Here is a 26,728-nt window from a genome sequence, read left to right as displayed (position 1 = left end):
AAAATGGACATTTCTAGTCTGGCACAAATTTGGGCTGTGGCTGTCCTCCCAGATCTTTTAGAGAAGATTATAAAACAAAGCGCTTTTAGTGACAAATACTAACTCAAACTAGCTTGACGGGGAGTCTTTTGCTTTACATCAGCACAAAGTCCAGATTCAGGGTGAATTTTGTGTACCATGTGACCATGGTTCAGACTCCATTTTTCTTTTGGTTTTTCTGCTCTGTTCTCTTTTCTGTGAAATTTCACCCTTGGACAAGATGTTTTCCTGGTCCAAGATGGCTGCCAGGAGCAACCAGAACTTGGGTTTCTCGTTCACAACCAAGAGAGTAAATTTTGTGCTTCTGCAACCATCAAACCAGCTTTCTAAAATGCAATCTGATTGTCCCATCCTGGTTTCATAGACAGAATCCAATAAACCCAGCCTGCCTCTCTCTAGTAACCCACCTCCAGTCCATGGGAGAACACTCAGCTACCTTTGCCTCAGCATCCCCTGGGAGCACAGTGTCTCCCTCACTTTCCCATCTCTGCTGTGCAGCATGGTCCTCTGCAAGCCATCCTCTCCCCATTAGGTGTCCCAGGCATGATTTAGATACCAGTGCGCAGCATCACACCAGATCGTAAGGGGTGCCTGCAACGTGCTCTCGGTTGTCCCATAAAAGCCCTTATCTCTGAGAAGCCCGGTACTCTTGCCAGCTGGGAGGGGTGTGTGGAAGTCACAGCATGCCAGCCACACCCTCCAAATAAATCTTCTCCTAGACCCTATATACTTCCATGTGGGAGAAGGACTTAAAATGTCTGAATCGTAATTCCTGGTAGCATCTCATTCTGGGCTTTGGTGTCTATTATACTACCCCTGAAACTGCTGGTTAAGCATCATTTTGCAAAAACAATTTAAAGACCTCTGTGCCTTGTAGCCTCCAGGTAACTTTCTTCCCCTGCAGGTCAATAGCTATGCCCTCAGTCAAAGCAGCCTAATTATCCCGAGGCTGGATGACAGAAGTGGCCCTGGCATTCTTGTTTACTTGTTTGTTTATTTCTCAAAGAAAGAACCCCACCGTCCCAGAGTCTTGCCCTCCCTCTGGCTGCAATAGAAGGACAAAAATTCACTTAGATGTGTTTACTATGAGAAAATAAATTCTACTTCTGGGACTGTTTTTCTGTTTGTTTGTTCGTTTGTTTTTTAACCAACCCTTAGAAGGCAAATTTCACTGTATTTTTTAGATAGAGCACAACCTTTCTTGTATCCATTATTTGCATATTTACCTAGAGCCACTACCTAGATATCATTTTATTTTTTAAGTGTTTTTGAAGACTAGACTAGAGCTGATTTCTACCCTTTAAGGACTGGCACTGCTAGCCATAAGATTTCAAGTCTTTTTTAGAATTTTTAATTGTTATGCGTGGTATTTTAAACCTTCGCAGCTTTATCAAAGCATCTCAAACATTTCCTCTAATTAGTTTTATGATGCATTTATTTATTATTTTGACTTATTCAGTGTAGTCATTTTGACATGAGAGTTTTGACATATGGATATTTTGTACCATTTTTTTTTTATGCCGTGTTTGTACAAGTCTGCAGATAGCAGGGGATGGTTGAGACTCTAGAATATGATAAGGACATTCATTTTATTGATTATTTGTTCATAACAACCTGCAGAAGGATTAATGGTACTTATCTGTATCAAAATCTTTCTGTTTTTGTTGTTTGTTTGCAGTCAGGTCAAACCCTGGAGTCAAAACTGCTGCATTACAAATGTCACTTACAAAAGTTTGTGCACTGACCACATAGGATAACCAATTCAGCAATCAATGATGAGTGTCAGGGTGTTACTTGCACCACATACTTCCTTGAAGAGTTATAAAAAGCAGGAGCCATTTGGGTATTAAAAGAAGGCTGGAATAAGGTTGTCTAGGGACACCCAGAATCTGCTCATTAAATAGGTAGTTTAACTGAGGGAAATGATGTTTGGACTAACATGGCTGGAGAGTAGGGAGAAGGTGGTGAGGAAATTTCCTAAGGAGAGCATCAGAAAACTGGTTGAGACAAGGAGTAGGGGGATACAAAAACCTTCTCATTTGGCTGAGATTACTAAGCACAGACAGACAGGACTAGGAATGAGTTGGAGGGATGGTGAACGAAGAGTTCTCTTATAGCTGCAATAATTTTGATCTGCCTATTAGATGCAAGAGGTTTTGGTGAGTAGAAAGTTGGATGTATGGCTTTCAAAGCTCATTGGAAAATTCATTCCTCGACACAGAAATTTGAGAATTGTTAGCAAAGGAATGCTACTTCATTGAACCTATCAGGCTAGAGATCACTTAGGGAGAGTTTGCATAAAGAAAAGAACTCAACGTCATATGTGTCTAGTGAGTGGTCAAGAAGAGCACAAGGTTAAGAGAACAATCAGTCAGTAAGAGTCTTGGAGACAGATGAGCGGCTGGAAAGCTGGAAATCAAGGTGAAGATGGTATCATGAAAGCCAAAATTGAAACGTATTTCAAAAAAGGCAGAAGTGATGAAATATGTCAAATGCTAAGGGGAGGCTGAGATGACATAGACTGATTTCGATATTTTCCTGTGCATATAAAATACATGGGCTAGAGGTGCCATTCGTTTTATCCAGAAAGTGACCAAACCAACTGGCAGGAAATTTAATACTAGATCTTTTGTTTCCTAAGCGGAAACTGGTAATATCAGCGTCTCTGGTCTGGGTCAGTGAGATTAGCCAGTGATTAGGGGAAAGACCTGTAAGATGAACAATAAAAAGCCTGAAATGCTTTCTAATGACCTTTCTTATGTTGAGATGGAAGTAAAGGTACTTGAGAATTAACTTGCATGGAATGAATAAACATCAGTAAGTTTGAAAACTTGCGAAATTCCTGTAGGCTAACTAACTTGCAGCTGGGATTTTAGCTGACTGTTTTCTAAGGCTAGAAAAACACTCAAGAGGAAACCAGGCTTTGGAAAGGTGTGAAGTCCCCGAGACACCTTATTAGTGAGCCGGATGGCAGTTCCTAGCCGTTGAAGCAATGAAGTGCTTTGGTTTCTTCCCTTCCCAAATTCATAGTGAAATGCCAACAAAGCCCTAAGCCTCAAAATGACACCTTGTATTAACCTAACAAGGTCTTACAAGTTATACAAGAATTTATTGGATATTTATAGCCTGCTGAAAATTCCTACCTGTACCATCTCTGAGGTCTAAACACAAAGCCACCCACCCGCCATCCTAATGCAGCTCACATAACCTGTAACTGGTAAGTTATAACTTGGCAAGCAAAATGCATTGTGCTGGCAGATTCAGGGTATTCCTGAGCTTGGCAGATAGGCTAGAATTCATAGGGAAATTGAGCTTTGTCTACCTATTTAATAAGATTCATCTTGAGGCCTCCTACTATGAAATGATTTCTTCTCTGCTCCCTCCCTGGACTTCATTATATCTCTTTTTAACTCCACGTTGTAACATTACTAAGGAATAGAGGCAGATTCAACCATCCTAGTGATTGTCAGCTGGGGAAGATTTGTCCCTCATATGGGACATGAAATTAAAAGATGATTGCTCCTTGGAAGAATAGCTATGACAAACCTAGACAGCATATTAAAAAACAGAGACATTACTGACAAAGGTCTGTCTAGTCAAAGCTATGGTTTTTCCAGGAGTCATGTATGGATGTTAGAGTTGTACCATAAAGAAAGCTGAACGCCAAAGAATTGGTGCTTTTGAATTGCGGTGTTGGAGAAGACTCTTGAGAGTCCCTTGGACTGCAAGGAGATCAAACCAGTCAATCATAAAGGAAATCAGTTCTGAATATTCACTGGAAGGACTGATGTTGAAGCTGAAGTTCCAATACTTTGGCCACCTAATGGGAAGAAATGACTCACTGGAAAAGACCCTGATGCTGGGAAAGATTGAAGGCAGGAGAAGGGGATGACAGAGGATGAGATGGCATCACCAACACTATGGACATGAGTTTGAACAAGCTCTGGGAGTTGGGAGTTGGTAATGGACAGGGAAGCCTGGCATGCTAAAGTCCATGGGGTTGCAAAGAATTGGATGTGACTGAGCAACTGAACTGATGGGACAATTGGGCAATTTGAATATTTTTGTGTGTCATGACTAGGGGACGTGGAAGTACCAGAATCTACTGAGTAGAAGTCAAGGAAGCTGCTAAACATGCCACAATACACAGGGCAGTTTCCTGCAACAGAATTATCCATCCCCAAATGTCAGTTGTGAGGGGTTTGAGAAGCCCTGAGTCATTCTGATGGCTCTCAGGACATCTGGGGACAAAGCCAATGACAGTGCAGAAAGTGGAAAGAGAGAGAAAGAGGAACAGGAAGAGACAAAGAGGTAAAGGAAAGTAGAAAGAGTTATCTATGGATATGGTGGCATAATGGAACCAGGGACAATTAGGGATTTTGTAGACACTCAGGGTTTCACCATATGTATGGGGCACTTGTAGTTGGCACACAGAAGTGTGTTTTCAAACTATTATGAGCTAATAATTTGAGGTTTTAATAAATACAATGTGTGTGTGCCTGTGCTCAGTCACTTTCATCATGTCTGACTCTTTGTGACCCCACGGACTATAGCCCGCCAGGCTCCTCCAAGCAAGAATACTGGAGTGGGTTGCCATGCCCTCCGCCAAGGAATCTTCCTGACTCAGGAATCAGACTCACATCTCTTATGTCTCCTGCATTGGCAGGCAGGTTCTTTACCAGTAGTGCCACCTGAGAAGCCCTAATAAATACAGTAGGACTCAATATTAGGTGAAAATGGATCTGGTGATTCCTCCTCTTTAAGAATCAATTACTTATAATAACTCTAGAACAGTTGGAATATTTCACTGTAGATGTAATAATTTCAAAAATTTCTTTCATCCTTTAGAGCCCTTATAGATGTCTTTCACTTTGATAAGAAAACACTCTTGGTCAAATCTGACTCTGCAGCCATTTGTTCATCCTCTGATCTCTTTTTGTCTGCATGCCTAATCTTCTCCTGGAGGATATGTTTGTGCTGTAGTCCATCAGAGCTCTGTCTAGTCCTGGGGAAAGAGCATGTGTCTGCAAATATTTGACTCATTCCTCTTCTCCCACTGGCTACCCTTACTCATCTCCCTCCTTTCTCTGAAATATCTCCCTCCTTAATTTGTGGTCTGGAATCTAGAAGAGTCTCAATAGAGGAGTTGAAACCAGTTCAAGGGAATCCTCCTGGGAATTCATTTATCTTGTCTTAGACAAGGACAGGAGTTAGGTAGAGAATTTGGAGAATGTTATTTTTCGGGTGCTAGATCAAAGCTGTCAGAAATGGCTCAAATGGGGAATTAAAGTAAGACTTGACTGGGGCCAGGTTCTGTTTGCTATTACAAGTGAAAGCAAGACAGCTCTCTCTCTCTCACACACACACACATATACATACACACACAGAATTGTTGTTGTTGTTGTTAATGGAAGACAATCTTGCCAGAAAAGGGCTCTTGAAAATTTTGGAATATCTCTCATTTCCATCTTCTACCACACTATCACTATTTCGTCATTTTTCAAAGCTGGATTTGAAAGCTGGATTTCTGTACATTTCTTCTGCAAGAATGGTGGGTAGTAAAGGAGTAGATTTGATAAGTAAGAGATATTGGAATATAGCCTGGTGATGGAAAGAGAGGGAAAAAATGAATGTGTAGATGGGTTAGATGCAGGAAATGTCAAGGCCAGCAAAGAAGAAATTTGGATGGATACAAAAGAGAAATTTAAAAGTAGCGATTATTGACTAGACGTTATTAAATGAAGCAGAAATCCCCAATTCAAAGGGACTTCTATTTTGCCTCTGCTTATATCTTCCCTAAATTTTATGAAAGAAAAAGAATTTCATTCACAGTAAAGGTGTAGTTAAATGCTAGGTGAATATTGCTTAATTGGATAACCTAGTTGAGTATTTAATGGGGCTGCTGCACAATAATGTAATTATGTGTGAATCAGCTGTGAGTAATTGAATGTAAATTGAGGGCATGTTTGGTGTGTGTTTGCCCGATAGTGGTTAAAGTAATTTCCTTATCAATTACATATAATTCATGCCAGTTGACTTTCAAAAATATATATCTGAGGAATGTCAGGTTTGCTTTTGTGCATGCTCTGTTTTTAGCATGAGAACAGATTTTCCGTTAGCATATATGAAAAGAGAAGATTCACATATCAGGAATTTTGAGAATTAGCAGTATTTGTAAATATTACTCATTTAAAGAGCATTCAGTTTTAACAGATAGAAAGCATAATTACATCCAGGGTTATATCAGTCTGCCTACACTATAGAGCAATGATGGTTGCATTTATCTAAGTCCTACAATTTCTATAAAGAAAAATAACAGATCACAAAATGAGCAAGTCAAGTATCTTATCTCTTTGATGAGTCATTGATCTGATTATGCTGTTTGAGAGGACAGAGAAGACAAGAAGCTCTAAACTAGTCCTGAAGGCTGTTGACCTGGTGGTTAGTGGCACCACTCAGGGGATTATGTGACTGTCTTCGAAAATGTAGCTGCGTTCAGACAATCACATTTCTGAAGTGTCTACAGTCAGTGTTGAAAGGGGCTTACGTTTGAGCTTTTGTGGCTCCATCAGAAATTGTCTTTCTATACCAACTTTAATGTGCGGCATTCACAAAGCAAACATGTCTGGCCGTTCTTTCAGCTGTCACTGTTTAGTGGCAAGGATGCTGCCATGTCTGGCATAGTGGATCCTTGTGCTATGGCTCTATGGCCCCATGATATCCTGGAGGCCAGTCCTTGACCTCCTGGTGGGGGCAGTTTTGTTTCCTTATTTCCCCCTTTTCCTGCTCAAGTCTGACTCCTAGCCTGCACTGCATTGCTGTTCACCCTCCTGCTGACCCTGAATCCAGGATTCTTAATGCCAGGGTCACCCATGCTACCTGTGTGCCGGGTCCTGTGTGAGGACACAGGCTACCTGATATAATACCCACAATGTGTTAGCAATGAGAGTTAGTTTTTTATTATCTCCATACTAACATCACTACCACTTCTGGTCCTCTTTTTGGGTCAGGAGAATTGAGGGTGTAGACAGACAAACTGAAAAAGTTATGTGAGTACAGAAGACCTGCATCACCTCTGTGGTCCTCATTTGTTTGGGCCCATCAAGAATGTGAAGAAATTGACAGATCTTGTCTTTGGGTTATTATGATTTCCTTTTTGACAATCTGTTCCTCTTTAGTCCTGGTCCACTTTTAATCCATCCCTGTATACATTTTTCTCTAATATTAAGGTCCTTAAGGTATTTCTTTTTTTTTTTCATGGAAAGGCATTTTATTTTAAATATAGCAGTATGTACATGTCAATTCCAAATTACCAGTCTATCCTCCCCCTACCCTTTGCTCCTGGTAACTGTAAGTTTGTCTCTAAGTCTGTGAGTCTATTTTTGTTTTGTAAATAAGTTCATTTGTATCAAATTTTTTACTACACATATAAGTGACATCATATTATATTTGTCTTCCTCTGACTTACTTAGTATGATCATTGGTAGCTTTAGTTGTTTTGTAAAAATGCATTAAGAATCATAAATTTCTTTAAAATAAGATATCACATGTGTCAAAGTATAATTCCCAAAACGTTAAACACAGTTCTCATATAAATAGGTACATGTCAAGATTTCATGTAGCTCAAAGCCAGTTCAAAAAAGAAGACTGTATATTTATCTCTATATCCATGCTATATCACTTCTACATCTCGACATGTAAATTTTGCTGCCAGTCCTGAGTGAGACCAGGTTTTCCTCTATTAATTATTTAATTTGCAGAATCCACTCATATAAAAACTCCATCTACCCAAGATTCCTAATAATGGGCAGTTTTAGTCCCTGTTACTTTAGGCCAGTGGTTCTAAAACTTTGGCATACATCAGACTCAACCTCAGCGATTGTTGAGTGTCACCCCAGGGTGTCTGTACATCTGGGGTGGCACCTGGGAATTTGTGTTCCTAACAACCTCCCAGCTGATGCTGCTGGTCCAGGGTTCATGCTTTAAGATTCACTGATTTAAGCAGAAGCTTTGTCCCAGGACCATGTGGGACAGGTTCAACCTCCAAAGAAGTCAGCGCATAAACTCTGATTTGCTCTCTTTTTAACCTCTTCTTGGTTTCTCCCATATCCTTCTCCCGTCCCCCTCTGTACACACAAGGTCATGCACAAGCAGCCTCACTCCAAGGATGCTCCTTCTATTCGAACATCTCAGATTGCTAATAAGGGTCAAAGTCCCAATGTCTTCCCCACAGAGACCTGCCCTCCCTCCTAATCTGTCCCATTTCTGTCAGTTATCTCAATTTCACTGAGTCCAGTCCAAACTGCCCCAAATCCTCTTATAAATTAGCATTTTAAGTTTTAAAAAATTGTGAGTGACAGGGATTCTTTTAGTAGGGGACATTTTTATACCTGTGTGGAGAACTGAAATGCAAATGACAGCCAGCTGCCACTAGGTCCTCAGCTTCATAAAGGGAAAGAAAGAGAGTTCCCAAAGGAAGTACATGTCCCAAGTTATAGAATTTATGAATGCTTAATGGAAAAATGGAAAACCTCCTGGAAATTGTATGCAAGAGTTGTTATGTGAAATAAATCATTTCCAACCAGAGCCCCTGTGGGTGTTTCCAGCGAAAAGTATGCTTCGATCCCTCACCAATGCTTTGAGTAGGAAAGGATGCTCACTCTTAGAAATAGGTGATGGGGCAGAATGTGGAGTGAGGAACAGCTCTCAGCTCATTCAAATGGAGCCATGAGGATGTGTGTGTGTCTTTCCAGGACCACGAAACCTCCTTCCCTAGGGCGCTCTCAGCTCAGAGACTCTCCCCACGGTGGTGCTTTCTAGATGGTGAGTGTTTCTGTATTTTCGGAGGGGTGGGGGTTCGGGAAGCCTTAGGGCAAAGCATCGATGGCTTGAGTGGACTCTAATTTTCCAAAAGATTCTTCAGGAACCCTCCACGTGATTGGTACTTGCATCTCAAACAATGTGGACTTTCTGATATTGCAGCACACTTTCCTGAAGTTATCTCCCTCAAAGCAAGTTGGTTAACTCTGGCCAAACTTCTCAGCATCTAATTGCTCAAGCTAACACGTCCCTTTCTGTGTCCCCTTTTCCAAAAATGTGTTGAGTGCCTGTCTTCAATTCAGGCTGGTAGATGGATTTCATCAGCAGGAGGAATAGGTACTAATTTGCATGTTGTTTGCATATTATGGAACTTCCATATTATTTTCGGTAAGCCATCATCTCAGAATGAGTTACAAATTTTTGTGAAAGGGTGGGCATTTTCAGTTACATTCACATCTGCTCTGCCGAGCATGACATGTTGAATACATCGTAGGTCGATCATTTTCTGACTGGTTAATGTGGTTAATGAGTCCATTTTCCATCCATCCCCCTAAAGGCTGTCTAATCCCACTTTTCTATCCAGTTACCCATTTTACAGTACATTTCTGCTTAGATATTCCCAGTGGGTCTACTACCCAGTATCTCTCATCTCTGCGGACATTGGGCTTTCTCTGTATGCCTCTCTTTTGTTTAGCTCTGTGTACATCTGAAAGGTTATAAATGTGGGCAAGAGAATGATGGGCTGTGTGAGGATGTGAACATTTTATGAAAATGAGCACCCGTATTTGTATCAAATCTCATCCACACACATTATGACATCGGTTTTCATTAATGGATTGTCAGGTGCCTCTGAAGATATTTGACACTGCTTTCCCTCCAGGTCCTTTAGTTCCTCGTGATGAGAAACACAGTCATTTGTTTTTCTGAACCCACAGAGGAACAACTTATATTTAAGAAAATTATGAGAATGTATATAAATTGTTCTATATGTAGTCTATTTTATACATAGTCTTAGATAAAATTCTAAGTGTGGTTAATGGTGTTAACCTAGATATTAGATTTATTCTAGAAATAGCTGTGTTTAAAATGTTTAAAGATTGTAGTCGTAGTTAAAAGAACAAAGTAGGTTAAGTCCTTCTCAGGCAGGTATTCCCCCCTCTGGTTTTTAGAGGGTAAGAACCATAATCGTCTTGCTTCTTAGCTTATTTCCTTTGGAGAGAAGCTACTTGTTAAATATGTATGATTTTTGAACTATTATTTGCATTTTGAGTTTTTCCCTCTAATACTATGTACTTTGTAGAAAATCTATGTATAATATTTGGACTCTGTTATATAGATTTAAATGAGGAGGAACATAATTCTTTTGAATATTAGGAATAATCAGATTAATTTCTAGAAGCCAAGAGTTTATCATTAAGTATTTTTTCCCTTCAAACTACACACACAGCCCAATCCTTTATAGGAATGCTTAAATAATGTTTTTTTCTGTTTTGGCTTTCTTCAGACATGGCTCAGGGACTCAGTTTTAAACTGAAATGATTCCTTTAATACCAGATGTGGTCCCTAACTCTGCAAATTCAGGCTCTTTTTTTCTAAAATGAGAATCATTTCCTCAGAAATCAGGCAACCTACAGTGTTTTTTTCCTCTAGCTTTATTTACTTGATAAATACATATCGAGTTTCAGCTCTGTTGCGGGTTCTATGTCCATATCTTGAGACATAAAAGAAGAAATGAAACAGATCTTTAAAGAGGCAGGTATCTTGGTCTGAGAGTTCTCCGTGAAGAGAGTTTTATAAAAAGTGTAAACAGATTACAAGTGTACATGGAGGGGGGAGCAACTGATTCTATCTGGGGCAGGGAGGAAGGGGCTGAGGAAGGGTTCACAGAAGAGGTGGCATTCAGGTTGGTTCTTAAGACATGATTCTTTTTTAAGTTTTTATTGAAATATATTTGATTCACAATCTTGTGTTAGTTTCAGGTGATTCAGATATATATATACATACACACATATATATGTATATATCTCAGATATATGTATATTCTTTTTCAGATTCTTTTCCATCATAGGTTATTACAAGATATTGAGTATAGTTCCCTGTGCTATACTGTAGGTTGTTTTTGATTGTCTATATTTTCCATATAGTAGTGTGTATAATTTTAATCCCAAGCTTACAAGTTAAATGATTTAGTCATGAGTAATGGGGAGGGCTTTTTTTTTTTTGGTTGAGCCACAGGTCATGTGGGATCCTAGTTCCCCAACCAGGGATTGAACCTGAGTCCCCTGCATTGGAAGCTCAGAGTCCTAACCACTGAACCTCCAGGGAAGTCTTGGGGAAGGGCTTTCTAAGCAGTGAAACAGCAGCCGCAAAGGCACGAAGTCCTGAATTTTTCTTAGTAGATTTAGGGACTGGCCAGTCATCCAGCAAGACTGGAGTGTCATGGTAGGAGAGAAGCTTGTAAATTTGGTGCCATAACACAGGACTCTCTGAATCCCATATACTTTTTTTTCTCCCCTAGCTACTTCTGCTGATCGCTTTTATCGAATAGACAGATCTCAGGTAAGATTTCTTGAACCTATTTGTGAAAGTGAAAAATTCCCAAGTAACTATACTAATCTTACATATTTTTCCCCCAACAAAAACATTGAAATGTGTACAGTTCTGAAATGATACTCATAGTCTCAACCGTGAGCTTGTTACTTGTCCTCACATGTTTGTGATTTGTGAACTCAAGGTTATATGGTTTGACCTTGAAAATGAGTCCAGAAGATAAGTAGGCTTGTAGATGTTGTCACCAGCCTGCACTCCAAATTTTTATTCACACTGTTCTTTTACTGCTTCCTTGCCAAATTTTATACCTTTTTAACTTTATTTCTGATTGGGAAATTTGCGACCTCAAATGTGTATCTAAGCTACTTAGTTTCAACTCACCACTTTCCAGAGTCTGGTAGTGAGAAAACAAAATGCTTATGCCCAATGATGGCAAGTGGTCCCACTGTCCAAATTCTCATGTAAAAGAAGGTACAGAATGGAATCCATTGATAAAACCAGTTATTAGCCATGCCACTTAGCTTTGACCAGATCCTGAGAGTATAAGTCCAGGTCATTGTATCCACATGCTGGACCAAGTTGCATGTAGGATGTCAATACTTTGATAGTATTTGATAAAAAGAAGCAAGACCATCTCTGGTTATACCTGACAAGATCCTGGTTAAAGAGTCCCAAACGAAGGATTCAACTCTCCCCTTCCTCGGCCTCTTGCTACCATGTTCCTTCAGGGAGGAATGCCACTGGCCAGCCCTCTGAAAATATAATATGCTGTGGTCATTTGCTATGTCATAAAATTCCAGTATTCCTCAGGACCAAATAGCTTTGTTTAGTTTTTCTTTAAATGATGGATTTGAGCATATTATCAGTCATCTGACAGATTTCTTTTCCTTCCTTAGGAACATTTGCACTTTGTGATGGAGATTTCTCAAGATGAGATTTTTATTCTGGACCCAGATATGGTGTTGTCACAGCAGGCGGGGACACCCCCGGGAATGCCTGACCTGGTGGTGGAGCAAGCCTCGGGGTAAGTGGGCTTATTCCTTGTGGTGAGACGGGTTGCAGGATGACATCTATGTCTGGTTTGGCCTTGTGCTTGATATATTTAATGAAATCAAACTATTTTGATGTACAGGTTTTCTTGTGTTTCCTGAGGTTGCATTGTAAGTTGGTCTGTGAGTGTCTGAATAGAATCACCCTTTCCCACTCAGATCTGTATCATGTCTGAGCCGTCTTTACCCACCACACCAACACTTCCTACCAAATTACAAGGCTCTAGTATTTGTGTCTGTGCATATACGTCTGGAGACGCTAGTGGTAAAGAACCTGTCTGCCCATGCAGGAGACTTAGGACATCTGAGTTCCATCCCTGGGTTGGGGAGATCCCCTGGAGGAGGGCATGGCAACCCACTCCTGGGGAATCATGTGGTCAGAAGAACCTGGTGGGCTATAGTCCATGGGGTCGCAAAGAGTCAGACAAAACTGAAGTGACTTCCCACAGCACACAGCCCATGTACGTCTGGAATGCCTAGGTTATCACACTGAAAGATGACACAGGTGATTTGACCTTTTTTTCCCTCCTCCTTCTTCTCCTCCTCCTCTTCCTAATCCTTCTCCTTTTTTTCCTGTATCCAGGCAGCCTGATAATATATATGTATATCTCATATAACAATAACTATGAAATATCAAGAACTTATTAAGAGCCACATACTATGCTAAATGCCTATTTTATATCCCTACTATTATGTGCTCTATGCTTATTTCCTCATCAGTAAGATGGAAATGCTAATACCTACTCATAAAATTCTTTTAAAATTAAATGAATTGAGAGATTTCCCTGGTGGCCCAGTGGTTAAGAATCTGCTTTGCAATGCAGACAATATAGGTTCGATCCCTGGTCAAGGAACGAAGATCCACATGCCACAGAGCAACTAAGCCTGTGCACTGCAACTAAGACACAAAGCAGTCAAATAGATAAGTTAATTTTAAAATAAGCAAATGAATTGATACATGTAAAATTAAGGCTCTCTGTGGCACTTGGTAGACACTCATTAAATATTATAGTATCGGAATCATCATCATTTCCCAATGACCCTGCAAATTTGGTACTATTACTATCTTAAATCCATGTAAGCAAAATGAGGTTTAGAGAGTTTTTGTAACTTGGCCACTATTGCGCAGAAAGTAAAGGGAAAAAAATTGAGATTTATTCTCAGGTTTTCTAAGGCTAAAGCCCATGCATGTTTTAACCGCCATATTGAACCACCAACATATTAATATTTCTAGATTATTTTAAAAATTCAAAAATATTTCTTTAGAGAGTTTTCTGTGTGGCAGGTACTAGCATAAGCACTTGAGAAACAGCAGTGCACAAGTGAAAACACAAAAACCTTTGCCCTTGTGAAGTTTAATGGTTTACTTTAGTGATTTACTGGTACATAGAAGGTAAATAGTTAAAGTAAGGATTTCCCCAGGAAGTAGACACAGAGGGACTCAAATGGCATGTGCAAATGTGTACACATACTTGTACAGTGTTAACAGGCATGTGCCCTTGAGGTAAAACCCTCATGCCTGTTCACCCCTGTTCACTAATTTGACCGTGGCTGCTATTTCTGGGTATCTCCCACTCTACCAGGCCAGCTGATAACCAGGGGTACATACCGAGTCTCTGGGGAGCCAGGAAAAGATAGAAGTGGTGGCTGGAACAGATAGATGGCTGTGTTTAGGAGCCAGAGCTAGTAATACCAGAGCTGTGAAGGGACAGCCGACTGGTGCAAAGGACAGCCTGATATAACCCTGGGAGCCCCGGAAGGTAGTGGGGAAGGCCGTGTGTGATGTCACACCTGTCAGTTGTGGTTCTGCTGGAGTCTACATGTTCTCCCCTCGACGTGATCTGATTTGTAGTGTTCGGTCTGATGAAGTCTGAGCCTATTCGGCCAAGCTCTCCCTTGGCTTTGTCCTCCCAGTCATTTGCTATTAGCTCTGGTTCCAAAGATAAAGTAGCCTGCAAATCCACAAGAACCTGAATCAGTTGTTTTCTTATTTCTTTTTTGTTGCCCCCTATGGAAATAAACTAGGAACAGGGATATGATGAAAGAGAATGGCCTACGTTTCTATAAGACATCAGTCACCATTACTTTTTTTTTCACATGGGCCATTTGTTATAAAGTCTTCATTGGATTTGTTACAATATGACTTTTTGTGTTTTTTTTTTTTTTTTATGTTTTTTCTTTGGCTGCAAGGCGTATGGGGTCTTAGCTCCCCAAACAGGAACTGAACCTGCAACCCTGCATTGGAAGGTGAAGTTTTAACCACTGGACCACCAGGAAAGTCCCCTGCCATTCTTATCTGTGTCATATTTAAAATTACTTAATCTCAAAATTCTGTTTTCTCATCTATAAAGAGGTCAGCAGCGTCCAAAGAGAGCCTGACGGTTGAAAAAATTAAATGAACTAAAAAATGTGCCAAGTGGCTTTAGTCATGTCCGATTCTTTGTGACTCCATGGGCTACAGCCCGCAAGGCTCCTCTGTCCTTGGGATTCTCCAGGGAAGGATACTGGAGTGGGTTGCCATTTCCTTCTCCAGGGGATCTTCCCAACCCAGGGATCGAATCTGTGTCACCTGCTTGCAGATGGATTCTTTACCACTAAATGCCACTTGGGAAGCCCAAGTAAACGTGAATTGCTTATAAATACTCCATAAAGATTAATTGCTCTCCTCTCGTTTGGAGACAAAACTCATCCTGAGAAGGGCAGACTAAGTCCCATGCCTGACTTTGAGTGTCTGGTGTCCTTCTTTCTCCCAGAATGACAGACTGGTGGAATCCTGCTCTCCGGAAACGCATGCTGAGTGACAGTGGGCTGGGGATGATAAGCCCGCATTATGAAGACTCAGATCTGAAAGATTTCAGCCACTCCCGAGTGCTACAGTAAGAGCATTCTCTCTCTTGTCCTGTGTGTCACCGGGTTGCTGGGAGGGGATTCCGTGGGACACTCCCTGAAGTGAAGGATTCTCTTCTCAGTGGTGCTTTAGCTCTCTCCTGATTGTATCACCCTGTGGTTTGACATTTTCTTCACCATGCACCCTTTTACCCACGTCAAGCTCCGATGAAGCCTCACTTTCTATTTCTTGTGCTCCTGAGCCTCAGTGAGACCTTGCACATGGACCTGTCACTACGTTGAACCTCAGCAGTGTTCACTTCCCTGAAAGCGATCCCAGGGTTTACCAGATGCCTCTGTGTTTGCCATATTGTGAGGATGTGCCTGAGTGTGATGTGAATAGTCTGGAAATGACGTACAGTGTTTTATTTGTGTGAACGTTGTGATGGACTGTTAGTGGTCAGCTTCGTGCCTCTCCAGTCCTGAGCCTCTGGCTGTGCTGTGTAATATGGCCAGGCGATTTCGGCGGCTCGCCTGCAGTGCTGTGAGTGCTGCGTTTTAGTCTCTCTGGGTAATTGATGAAGTGTTTGTTTATAGGTCAGAAAAGTGGGTGTGTTTTCATCTGAGGGATGGGAATTGGGTTTTGCAACAGTGTTGGCATCCTCATGCCCTGTGAATCCTCCCTCCTGTCACCCCTCTTTGCAGGACAGGTTCAGGGTGCACCTTGTGGTCACAAACAGAATCATTTGTACCCATTTATTTATGCTAAGACCATGACATCTGGTCCCATCACTTCATGGCAAATAGATGGGGAAACAGTGACAGACTTTATTATTTTGGGCTCCAAAATTACTGCAGATGGTGACTGCAGCCATGAAATTAAAAGACACTTGCTCCTTGGACAAAAAGTTATGACCAACCTAAACAGCATATTAAAAAGCAGAGACATTACTTTACCAACAAAGTTCCATCTAGTAAAAGCTATAGTTTTTCCACTAGACCTGTATGGATGTGAGAGTTGGACTATAAAGTAAGTTGAGCACCAAAGAATTGATGCTTTTGAACTGTGGTGTTGGAGAAGACTTGGAAGAAATGATGCTGAAACTGAAACTCCTATACTTTGGCCACTGGACGTGAAGAACTGGCTCATTTGAAAAGACCCTGATGTTAGGAAAGATTGAAGGCAGGAGGAGAAGGGGACAACAGAGGATGAGGTGGTTGGATGGCATCACCAACTCAATGGACATGAGTTTGAGTAAACTCTGGGAGTTGGTGATGGACAGGGAGGCCTGGTGTGCTGCAGTCCATGGGGTCGCAAAGAGCTGGACACGACTGAGCAACTGAATTGAACTGATTTGACTCCAGGCCAGACACCCTGTTGCAGGGAGGGGAACTCCTTTCAGCGACCAAGAGTTGGCTCTTGTCTAACACTTGGAAATGATTTATCCAAAGACTCATACATGTTGACAAAGCAAGAAACTCGAGTGGGAAGGGGTGCCCAGGCAGAGAGCAACAGTGTAAGGGAACCCAGGAGGACTGCTGTGCCACGTGGCTCTCAGTCTCAGGTTTTGTGGTGATGGGACTAGTTTTGGGGTTGCCTCTGGCCAGTCAAATTTGGCCTTGGAGTACAGAATGAAGCAGGGCAAAGGCTAATAGAGTTTTGCCAAGAGAACACACTGGTCATAGCAAACACCCTCTTCCAACAACACAAGAGAAGGCTCTACACATGGACATCACCAGATGGTCAACACTGAAATCAGACTGATTATGTTCTTTGCAGCCAAAGATGGAGAAGCTCTATACAGTCAGCAAAAACAAGACTGGGAGCAGACAGTGGCTCAGATCATGAACTGCTTATTGCCAAATTCAGACTTAAATTGAAGAAAGTAGGGAAAACCACTAGTCCATTCAGGTATGACCTAGATCAAATCCCTTATGAGTATACAGAAGAAGTGACAGATAGATTTAAGGGACTAGATCTGATAGACAGAGTGCCTGAGGAACTATGGACAGAGGTTCGTGACATTGTACAGGAGACAGGGATCAAGAAAATCCCTATGGAAAAGAAATGCAAAAAAGCAAAATGGCTGTCTGAGGAGGCCTTACAAATAGCTGGGAAAAGAAGAGAAGCGAAAAGCAAAGGAGAAAAGAAAAGATATTCCCATCTGAATGCCGAGTTCCAAAGAATAGCAAGGAGAGATAAGAAAGCCTTCCTCAGCGATCAGTGCAAAGAAATAGAGGAAAACAACAGAATGGGAAAGACTAGAGATCTCTTCAAGAAAATTAGAGATACCAAGGGAACATTTCATGCAAAGATGGGCTCGATAAAGGACAGAAATGGTATGGACCTAACAGAAGCAGAAGATATTAAGACGAGGTGACAAGAATACACAGAAGAACTGTACAAAAAAGATCTTCACGACCGAGATAATCACGATGGTGTGATCACTCACCTAGAGCCAGACATCCTGGAATGTGAAGTCAAGTGGGCCTTAGAAAGCATCACTACGAACAAAGCTAGTGGAGGTGATGGAATTCCAGTTGAGCTATTTCAAATCCTGAAAGGTGATGCTGTGAAAGTGCTGCACTTGATATGCCAGCAAATCTGGAAAACTCAGCAGTGGCCACAGGACTGGAAAAGGTCAGTTTTCATTCCAATCCCAAAGAAAGGCAATGCCAAAGAATGCTCAAACTACTGCACAATTGCACTCATCTCACATGCTAGTAAAGTAATGCTCAAAATTCTCCAAGCCAGGCTTCAGCAATATGTGAACCGTGAACTTCCAGGTGTTCAAGCTGGTTTTAGAAAAGGCAGAGGAACCAGAGATCAAATTGCCAACATCCGCTAGATCATCAAAAAAGCAAGAGAGTTCTAGAAAAACATCTATTTCTGCTTAATTGACTATGCCAAAGCCTTTGACTGTGTGGATCACAATAAACTGTGGAAAATTCTGAAAGAGATGGGCATACCAGACCATCTGACCTGTCTCTTGAGAAACCTGTATGCAAGTCAGGAAGCAACAGTTAGAACTGGACATGGAAAAACAGACTGGTTCCAAATAGGAAAAGGAGTACGTCAAGGCTGTATATTGTCACCCTGCTTATTTAACTTATATGCAGAGTACATAGTGAGAAACGCTGGGCTGGAAGAAACACAAGCTGGAATCAAGATTGCCGGGAGAAATATCAATAACCTCATATATGCAGATGACACCACCCTTATGATAGAAAGTGAAGAAGAACTAAAGAGCCTCTTGATGAAAGTGAAAGAGGAGAGTGAAAAAGTTGGCTTAAAGCTCAACATTCAGAAAACTAAGATCATGGCATCTGGTCCCATCACTTCATGGGAAATAGATGGGGAAACAGTGGAAACAGTGTCAGACTTTATTTTTTGGGGCTCCAAAGTCACTGCAGATGGTGATTGCAGCCATGAAATTAAAAGACGCTTACTCCTTGGAAGGAAGGTTATCAGCAACCTAGATAGCATATTTAAAAGCAGAGACATTACTTTGCCAACAAAAGTCTGTCTAGTCAAGGCTATGGTTTTTCCAGTGGTCATGTATGGATGTGAGAGTTGGACGGTGAAGAAAGCTGAGTGCCGCAGAATTGATGCTTTTGAGCTGTGGTGTTGGAGAAGACTCTTGAGAGTCCCTTGGACTGCAAGGAGATCCAACCAGTCCATCTTAAAGGAGATCAGTCCTGGGTGTTCATTGGAAGGACTGATGTTGAAGCTGAAGCTCCAATACTTTGGCCACCTCATGCGAAGGGTTGACTCATTGGAAAAGACCCTAATGCTGGGTAGGATTGGGAGCGGGAGGAGAAGAGGACGACAGAGGATGAGATGGTTGGATGGCATCACCGACTCAATGGACATGGGTTTGGGTAGACTCCGGGAGTTGGTGATGGACAGGGAGACCTGGCGTGCTGCAATTCATGGTGTCGCAAAGAGTCAGACACGACTGAGCAACTGAACTGAACTGAACTGGCCAGTCATTCTGACTCAGAATCCTTCCTGGTGGCTTGCACATCGTTCATCCAAGATGGATTCCCGCGATAAGGATTCTGGGAGGATGGTAGGACATATGGTCTGATGTCTTCTCTCTCCTTTTGAGCTTTCAGTTGGTGGTGGCTTGTTAATTCCATGTTCCTAACCAGGACTTGCTGTTGTAAGATTACTCAAGCAAATAGTGACTGTGGTACCCTGGCGAGGGTGGGTGATTTTGGTCAGTGGTTTCCCCTAACAACATTATCTCAGATATTATACAAAAGTTCATTGTAATTCAGGAGATCAGGCTAATTTCCAGGCCTATTCAAGGTCCTAATCGAATGGGGACAGTGGCATTGTAACTATGCAGTCCTACCTTTTTTATAAAATAATAAGGTTATTGAGATTCTCAGAAGCCTAAGGTTAACTGAAGAGGCAGGACAATGCATTGTTTATAAGACCAGAAGCAATTTCAGTATGACAAAGGGGAGGAAAATGAGAAATCAGAAGCTAATTATTTTGGTGGTAAAGTTTTTATTCAGACACTGCAAGGGCCAAAGGTGACTTCATTTTAATTGCTTCTCTGTACTGCCTCTTATTCTATTGTGTGAAGAATGGAAAGGAAAAAGTGAATTTCTATGGATTTTCCTTTTTAATTAAACCATGTTGTTAGTTTCTGGTAGCATTTTGATTGCTTACAATTCAAGGTGTTTTTTCATTTTTTTGTATATGGAATTAAGGTTTGTTAACCAGGCTGAGTCAGCCACCCACTAACAGCTAAAAAATGGCCATCTAGCTTCAGGCAGATTTATTCGAAAATTAGTTTTAATTAGTCATAGAATAGAAATTAAACCTAGACAAACCAGATGCGTGTTTTGGTTATCCTTATATACAGGCTGTTTCCAAAAAGTGGAGAATTATCTCAATCTAGTTTCCTATACCCTGTTTTTCTGTGTATAGTATGTTGGTGTGTCAATACATATCATGATGTGTGAGATTATTTCTAAGACAGTAAATATTCTTTCCAAGAATCACAAGTAAATGTACCACTTTGTGTAAGAGCCATGTTCTTAAAATCAACTCTTTTTTATTTAGGTTTATTATCCTTTTAGAAATTTCTTTTCACTATTTTATTGATCTTCAGTTGGCAGCTACTTGTTTTCCTGGCTGTTTATACAACTTAATTCTTAAATGGTCTTCCCAGGTGGCACTAGTGGTAAAGACCCTGCCTGCCAATGCAGGAGACATGAGACGTGGTTCGATCCCTGGGTTGGAAAGATCGGCTGGAGATGGAAATGGCAGCCCACTCCAGTATCCTTGCCTTGAGAATCCCATGGACAGAGGAGCCTGGAGGGCTACAGTCCATGGGGTTGCAAAGTTGGACACAAATGAAGCAACAGCTCACACACTGAGATCTTAAGTGCACTGGAGCAGCTGGCCCTTTTATATTTTTTTTTCTCCTCTCAAGTGAATTAGAAAACGAAACAGCTTTGGAACCTGTCGCTTCCAGTCTTTCCAGCTCAATTTCCAGATACTGTGTAACAGAGACAAGTTGTCTTCACTGGACTCAGTTCAGATCTCTGACTCACAGAATGTATTAACAAAATAAAATGGTTGCTTTAAATCATTTAAGTACTTTGAGAGAGAGAGAGAGTGAAGTCGCTCAGTCGTGTCCGACTCTTTGCGGCCCCATAGACTGTAGCCTACCAGGCTCTTCCATCCATGGAATTTTCCAAGCAAGAGTACTGGAGTGGGTTGCCATTTCCTTCTGCATGGAATCTTCCCCACCCAGTGATCAAACCCCAGTCTCCTGCATTACAGGCAGACGCTTTACCGTCTGAGCCACCAGGGAAGTACTTTAACTTACCCAAATTGTCTATTAATTTGGAAAACATGTACGTGTGTTCATTAATTTCTTAGAAAGAACATCTCTTTATTTACTTAAGAGATCATCTGATATAAATAGATATAATTGTAGTTATTCCGTAACAATATGTATATTTTATATATCATGAGGTCAGTAATAGCTAGTATTGATACTTCCTGTGTGCTTTTTTAAATTATCCTTAACTGTTTCAACAACTTTTAAATTTCACATTGCTTAACAGATGAGTAAACTGAAAGCTCAGAGAGTTTAAAATATTCATCTTAAGTCACTCAAGATAACAAGTGTGGAGATTGCTGTTCAAATGAGGTCTTCTTGACTTCTGACCCCATGCTTTTCCTCCATACCACATTGTCTTCCTGAAGGGCCAGTGCAAAGGCAGGGTGCCCACAGCCCCAAGGCCCCAAAAGGATTTACTTTGGTATCTATCTTTTTTAGCATTTGTAAAGTGAAAAATTCTATAGTCTAGGAAGGCTACGTATGCTCATTAAATATGCACAGCTGCAAGTTTACCCACAAGTAAATATAGTTAAGAATTAATTGTAAAGCATTTTTTCCCTTAAAAAACAGACTGAAACAAAAATTAGAGATAAGCTTTTATTTAAACATTATTGAATATATATTAAATATGCTCCAGTCTAAATAGATACAAACATTATATGAAAAATACTAATGTGCCAACAATGCTGAAATATGTTATTGTTTTATGTTATTACTTGCATTAAGTCTTTCTATCCATAGCATAGTACCATATCATAAAATATATATTGTTTTACGGGGCTTTTTTGGTTTTGTGTTGTCTTTTTATCATTACCTATAATGAACAGTGCATACACTTTAAGAGCTTGCCACTTCATACAACATTGAATTTTTAAAAGTTACTCATATTGATGATACCGAATGCAAGTTTGTGTGCCCAATGCACAGTGAGGCCAAAAAAACTGAAACATCAGTTTGGAGCTGCTGCTGCTGCTGCTAAGTCGCTTCAGTCGTGTCCGACTCTGTGCGACCCCATAGACGGCAGCCCACCAGGCTCCGCCGTCCCTGGGATTCTCCAGGCAAGAATACTGGAGTGGGTTGCCATTTCCTTCTCCAGTACATGAAAGGGAAAAGCGAAGTCGCTCATTCGCTCAGTCGTGTCCAACTCTTAGCGACCCCATGGACTGTAGCCTACCAGGCTTCTCCGTCCATGGGATTTTCCAGGCAAGAGTACAAGTTTATTTCAGGGCCAAGCAAGGAGAATGGGTAGCTCGTGCCCTCCAAACTAATGGAGCAGTTTCACCAGAGCATTTTTAAAGGCAAGGTGGGCGGGGGGTGGTCCACAAGGTATGTGATCAGCTCGAGCAGAGTTCTCTGGTTGATGATGATTGATTCTTAGGCACCAGAAAGTCTAAAGGCTACACCCTCATGATCATCAAGTTGTTAATTTCATCCATTTAGTGGTAGTTTTAGCATCTGAAAATCTCTGGAAATATTTATCAGATACTGTTATCTAGTTACTTCAGAGGAGCTACAGCAGAGGATATGGAGGAGGGGGGCCTGTCCTGGGAAGGCCTCATAGGGTTCTGCTCTGTATGTGATATATGTACATTTTAAGTCATTTTATTTGGTATAGAATATTGTGTTATACAAATATGCCAGAATTTATTCCTCCATTTAAATATTGGTTTCTAATATTTTACTATTTAAAAATACAGTGAACATTCTGCAGTGTGTGTCTATTGCGGGGTAGCTATACAGATTCAGCTTTGCTCAATATTGCACAATTTACTTTCTCTTTGGGAACTTGTAAGAAGCAGTATGTGAAGGAACCTGAAGAGTTATCATAATATTCAAGGCACAATTGGCATCTCTTGCTTTCAGCTTTAAAGTCCCAGTCAACTTGGACATAGTAAAAGTTCAATTTTAACATCTTGTTCACCATGTTAAATAACCCACTCTGTAAAGAAATGAAAAGGGAAATTTTAAATTCTTGGAACCGAAAATACTGTTTGTCAGAATTTGCAGTAAATGGTAGAAGTGGTATTCACAGCATGATTTATGACTATAAATCGTTTATCAAGAGAAAAATGATTGCATACAAATAAAGCATTCAATTTGATAAACTGGAGAAAGAGTCCCAGAGTAGAGGACAAAGAAATAAGAGGGAAGAGAAATAATAGAGATAGAAATCAGTGACAAGGAGAACAAAACAGACAAAATAAATGATTAACCAATAATAAAAATTCTAAAAATTGGTTCTTTCAAAACAAACAAAATTCTAAGAAGATTAAAATATAAGAGGCAGACAAAAATGCAACTCCAGTGCTTCCCCAACTCATTCTTCCTCCTGCTCTGGTGACTCTTTTCCCTCTAAACTCTAATTGACCCCTCCTGCCTCTTCTCCCCCCAGGGAGAGGAGCAAGGCTCCATCTCAGAGTTTTAAGATGCATCAACCTCTATCCCACTTCAGGGAGTGCAAACAGAATGAACACGTAGAATGAATTAGATTTCTGCTCTTACTGGAATTGATTACATTTATATTAAAATTCCATTTTACATACAATTTTTAAAGAAAGATTTATAGAATCACCTGTTGGTATCTGCAGGGAATTGGTTTTAGGACCAAAATCAAATGGATCCTTGAGTCCCACAGTCAGCTCTCTCTATTTGCAGATCAGCATCTCAGATTCAACCAACTATGGATTGTGAACATAGTACATGGTCCGTGACTGGTTGACTCAGGATTTGGAAATCATAGATAGATAGACAGACATATGTATGTCTGTCTGTAATAGCTTCATCCCTCTCTTGTTTTCAGCTATTTCCTTTACCCATTTTCTTTTGAAACTTTAGGTAATAATATATGTAGATACTCCGTGTGTGTGTGTGTGTCTGTATGTTTTGTCTGCTTACACAAGTCCTCTAGGGGAGGCAACAATTCCAAAGAAGGCTATACAACACATATAGGATCTTGAAATCCTATGAACACAGTAAAAAAACAATTTTTATGAACCAATGTGTATAATAAATTGATGAGAAATAGTTGACTCACATTGTTACTGCTACGACCTTAATGAATTTGTCTTTAAAGATGTTTGAAAATGTTTTTCTCTTTGAAAAATGTTTTCAGTGTCTAAGAAAGTGCTAGTAAAATAACATGTTTCTGGAAACACATTTGCTGTCATCATTAATTGTACCACAACAATTCATAACAAGTTTATATTTTGACAGAAGATTCATAAGGAAGTAATTAACTAAAATTTTAGCGGACAGAATCTGTTTGAGTCCTAAGGAAGACTTTTCCTGACTTTAGGATCTATGAGATTAAAGAAAAAATAGGCACTGAGTTGAAACTCTTATATGATCTTTTCAAGTTATCTTTGAGAAAGGACAGACTTACCACTGAATTCAGTAGGTTAAGGGAAAACAGGTAAAGGGACGGGAAGATATTATTTAGTTTATGAATAAAAGCAGTATTTCCTAGGTCTTTTATTTTTTGGTTTGTGCAAAACCCCCCAAAATTGACTGAAGGAGATGCACTCTTTCTTAGTGTCCCCAAGTCGAGCCTGGAAGAGCTAAGGTGAAGGTCACACAGGTAAAAATAAAAGACCCTGGGAGACAGTGTAGGGAACCACCCAAAGGCAGACATTCAGTCGGGACATCCACGTGCTCAGGTTTCTGTGACCTAGGCAGGACTGGCGGATGTTTATGATCAGTAGAGCGTTTCTGCCTCTATCAAGAGGCAGTGTTATCAAAAGTTGAATGATAAGGTATCTGGTATGATTTATGATTTGGATTTTTGGAATTGAAAGTTAAATGGATTCCATTGGATTGATTGGAATCTAAAAAATGGGTTGAGCCATTCAGTTAGTCATTTATTTTTTGAGAAAATATATATTCAGCACCTTCTAGGTAGGAGCTATATATGTGTGTGTATATATACACACACACTTAGGCATTGATGATGTAAAACTAAATGATAAATTATTGTCTTTAAAGAAGTTATATTCTAGGCGAAAAATGTATGTATATATTTAGAGGAAATACTCAACCAACCAATTATCATTGTTTCCTATGACAAGTGTTATAATGGATATATGCATAAAGTGTTCTGGAAACAAGAGGAAAAAGAATTGGCTTCTCCCTCTAGATTTCACTTTTCTATTTTTATGTCAAAAGGATGAATATTTAAAGATTTAATGAAAATGTAAGCCTCTAAGGAAAAAAGAGGCTTTTTAAGGGGCTCTATGCTTATTTTCTTCATCTTTTGCCCGTGATCAGATAAGTATCTGCTTTCCATCATTATATCACCAGAAAAGTGAAAGTGTTAGTCTGTCAGTCCTGTCAGACTCTTTGTGACCCCACGTACTATAGCCCACCAGGCTCCTCTGTCCAAGGGATTCTCCAGGCAAGAATACTGGAGTGGGTTGCCATTTCCTTCTCCAGCAGATCTTTCTGACCCAGGGATTGAACCCAGGTCTCCTGCATTACAGGCAAATTCTTTACCATCTAAGCCACCAGAGAAGCCCTCATCACCAGAAATGCCTGTCAAATAATTGAATATTCCATGACAGTTTCACATCACTCTACCTAAACGGTCCTTAAAGAAGTTTGTACAACTGGCAAATTATTTAGGGATATCCTAAACACTAAAAATTGGTCTTTTTAGTCTAGAATTCTGAACCACCCTATCAAGAAGATAGACCCCAAACTTCACCTTTTCCCAAAACTCAGAAGTTCTGGTCTGAACATAGGAGTAATAGTTGCATGCCTGTCTTGTCTTCAGCTATTTACTTTACCCAATTTCTTCTTGGAACATTAGGTGATGGCCTGAGTCTAACAAAAAGGATAATTGTGCTTGTTGTCAAAGCTCCAGGTTCTCAACAGGAAGCCAGACTATTGGGCAGCAATTTTGGTTGTGGAAATATCCTTCAAGCATCAGAATCAGATAAGAGGGAGAAAATTAATCCTCTTAGTGGGAGGCAGGTTTTGCTGGAATCTATCTCAGAGATGAGATCAGTGCTGTCAGGACCGAGACTGTCCCTTGCGTCTGCCTCACGAAGATAGTTGGGGCCCTTCCCGACTTACCTTTGATGGCTCTAAATCTTGGTCTCCCTGGCTAATCACTCAAGCTGGAAAAAGTGCAGTTTAGCTGACGTGTATCTTCCTTTCTTCTTCTTTTTCTCCTAACTTACCTCCAGTCATTATCCTCTCTCGCCAAGCGCGTGATAATACTCTATCCTTTTATGTGTGCAAAATAATTAATAAGAAATTTTGCTCTGTTCTTTCTCTAATTGCTCCTCGGTTGGATCCAGGAAATTAACATACTGTAATAATAAAGATGCACTGAATCCCTGACTCAGAGAGCTGTTGCTGTTTTATAAGCTAGACAGTAAAAGGTGACGGGTGGACACTGGCAGTGGTAGGTGCTGTTAATGAGCACAGCAGTAGGGTAGAGCCGGGAGAAAGAATTGTTCCTGGAAGGCTGTGCATGTCTCCCGTGCCGTGCTCATGTGCGCTGTCACTCAGTTGTGTCATGACTCTTTGTGACCCTATGGACTTGGTATTTCTGGAATACCAAGGAATTCCAGG

The 26,728-nt window shown here is 40.6% G+C and overlaps 1 protein-coding gene across 3 annotated transcripts in view; it reads left to right on the top strand.

Moving 5' to 3' along the window:
- Positions 1–26,728, top strand: part of DGKI (diacylglycerol kinase iota) — a 486,267-nt gene that overhangs the window by 386,998 nt on the left and 72,541 nt on the right. For all 3 annotated transcript variants that reach the window (XM_081533024.1, XM_081533025.1, XM_081533023.1), the window contains 4 exons: positions 8,793–8,862; positions 11,378–11,418; positions 12,306–12,433; positions 15,212–15,334. In XM_081533024.1, coding sequence (XP_081389150.1) covers positions 8,793–8,862; positions 11,378–11,418; positions 12,306–12,433; positions 15,212–15,334 — 362 coding nt within the window. The remainder of the gene's footprint in view (positions 1–8,792; positions 8,863–11,377; positions 11,419–12,305; positions 12,434–15,211; positions 15,335–26,728) is intronic.

This window comes from Giraffa tippelskirchi, chromosome 10, assembly GCF_054371585.1.
Source record: "Giraffa tippelskirchi isolate mGirTip1 chromosome 10, T2T-mGirTip1v1.2.pri, whole genome shotgun sequence".
NCBI lineage: Eukaryota > Metazoa > Chordata > Mammalia > Artiodactyla > Giraffidae > Giraffa > Giraffa tippelskirchi.
Note: the sequence above shows the minus strand (reverse complement) of the source record. Positions and strands in the feature narration are given on the sequence as shown.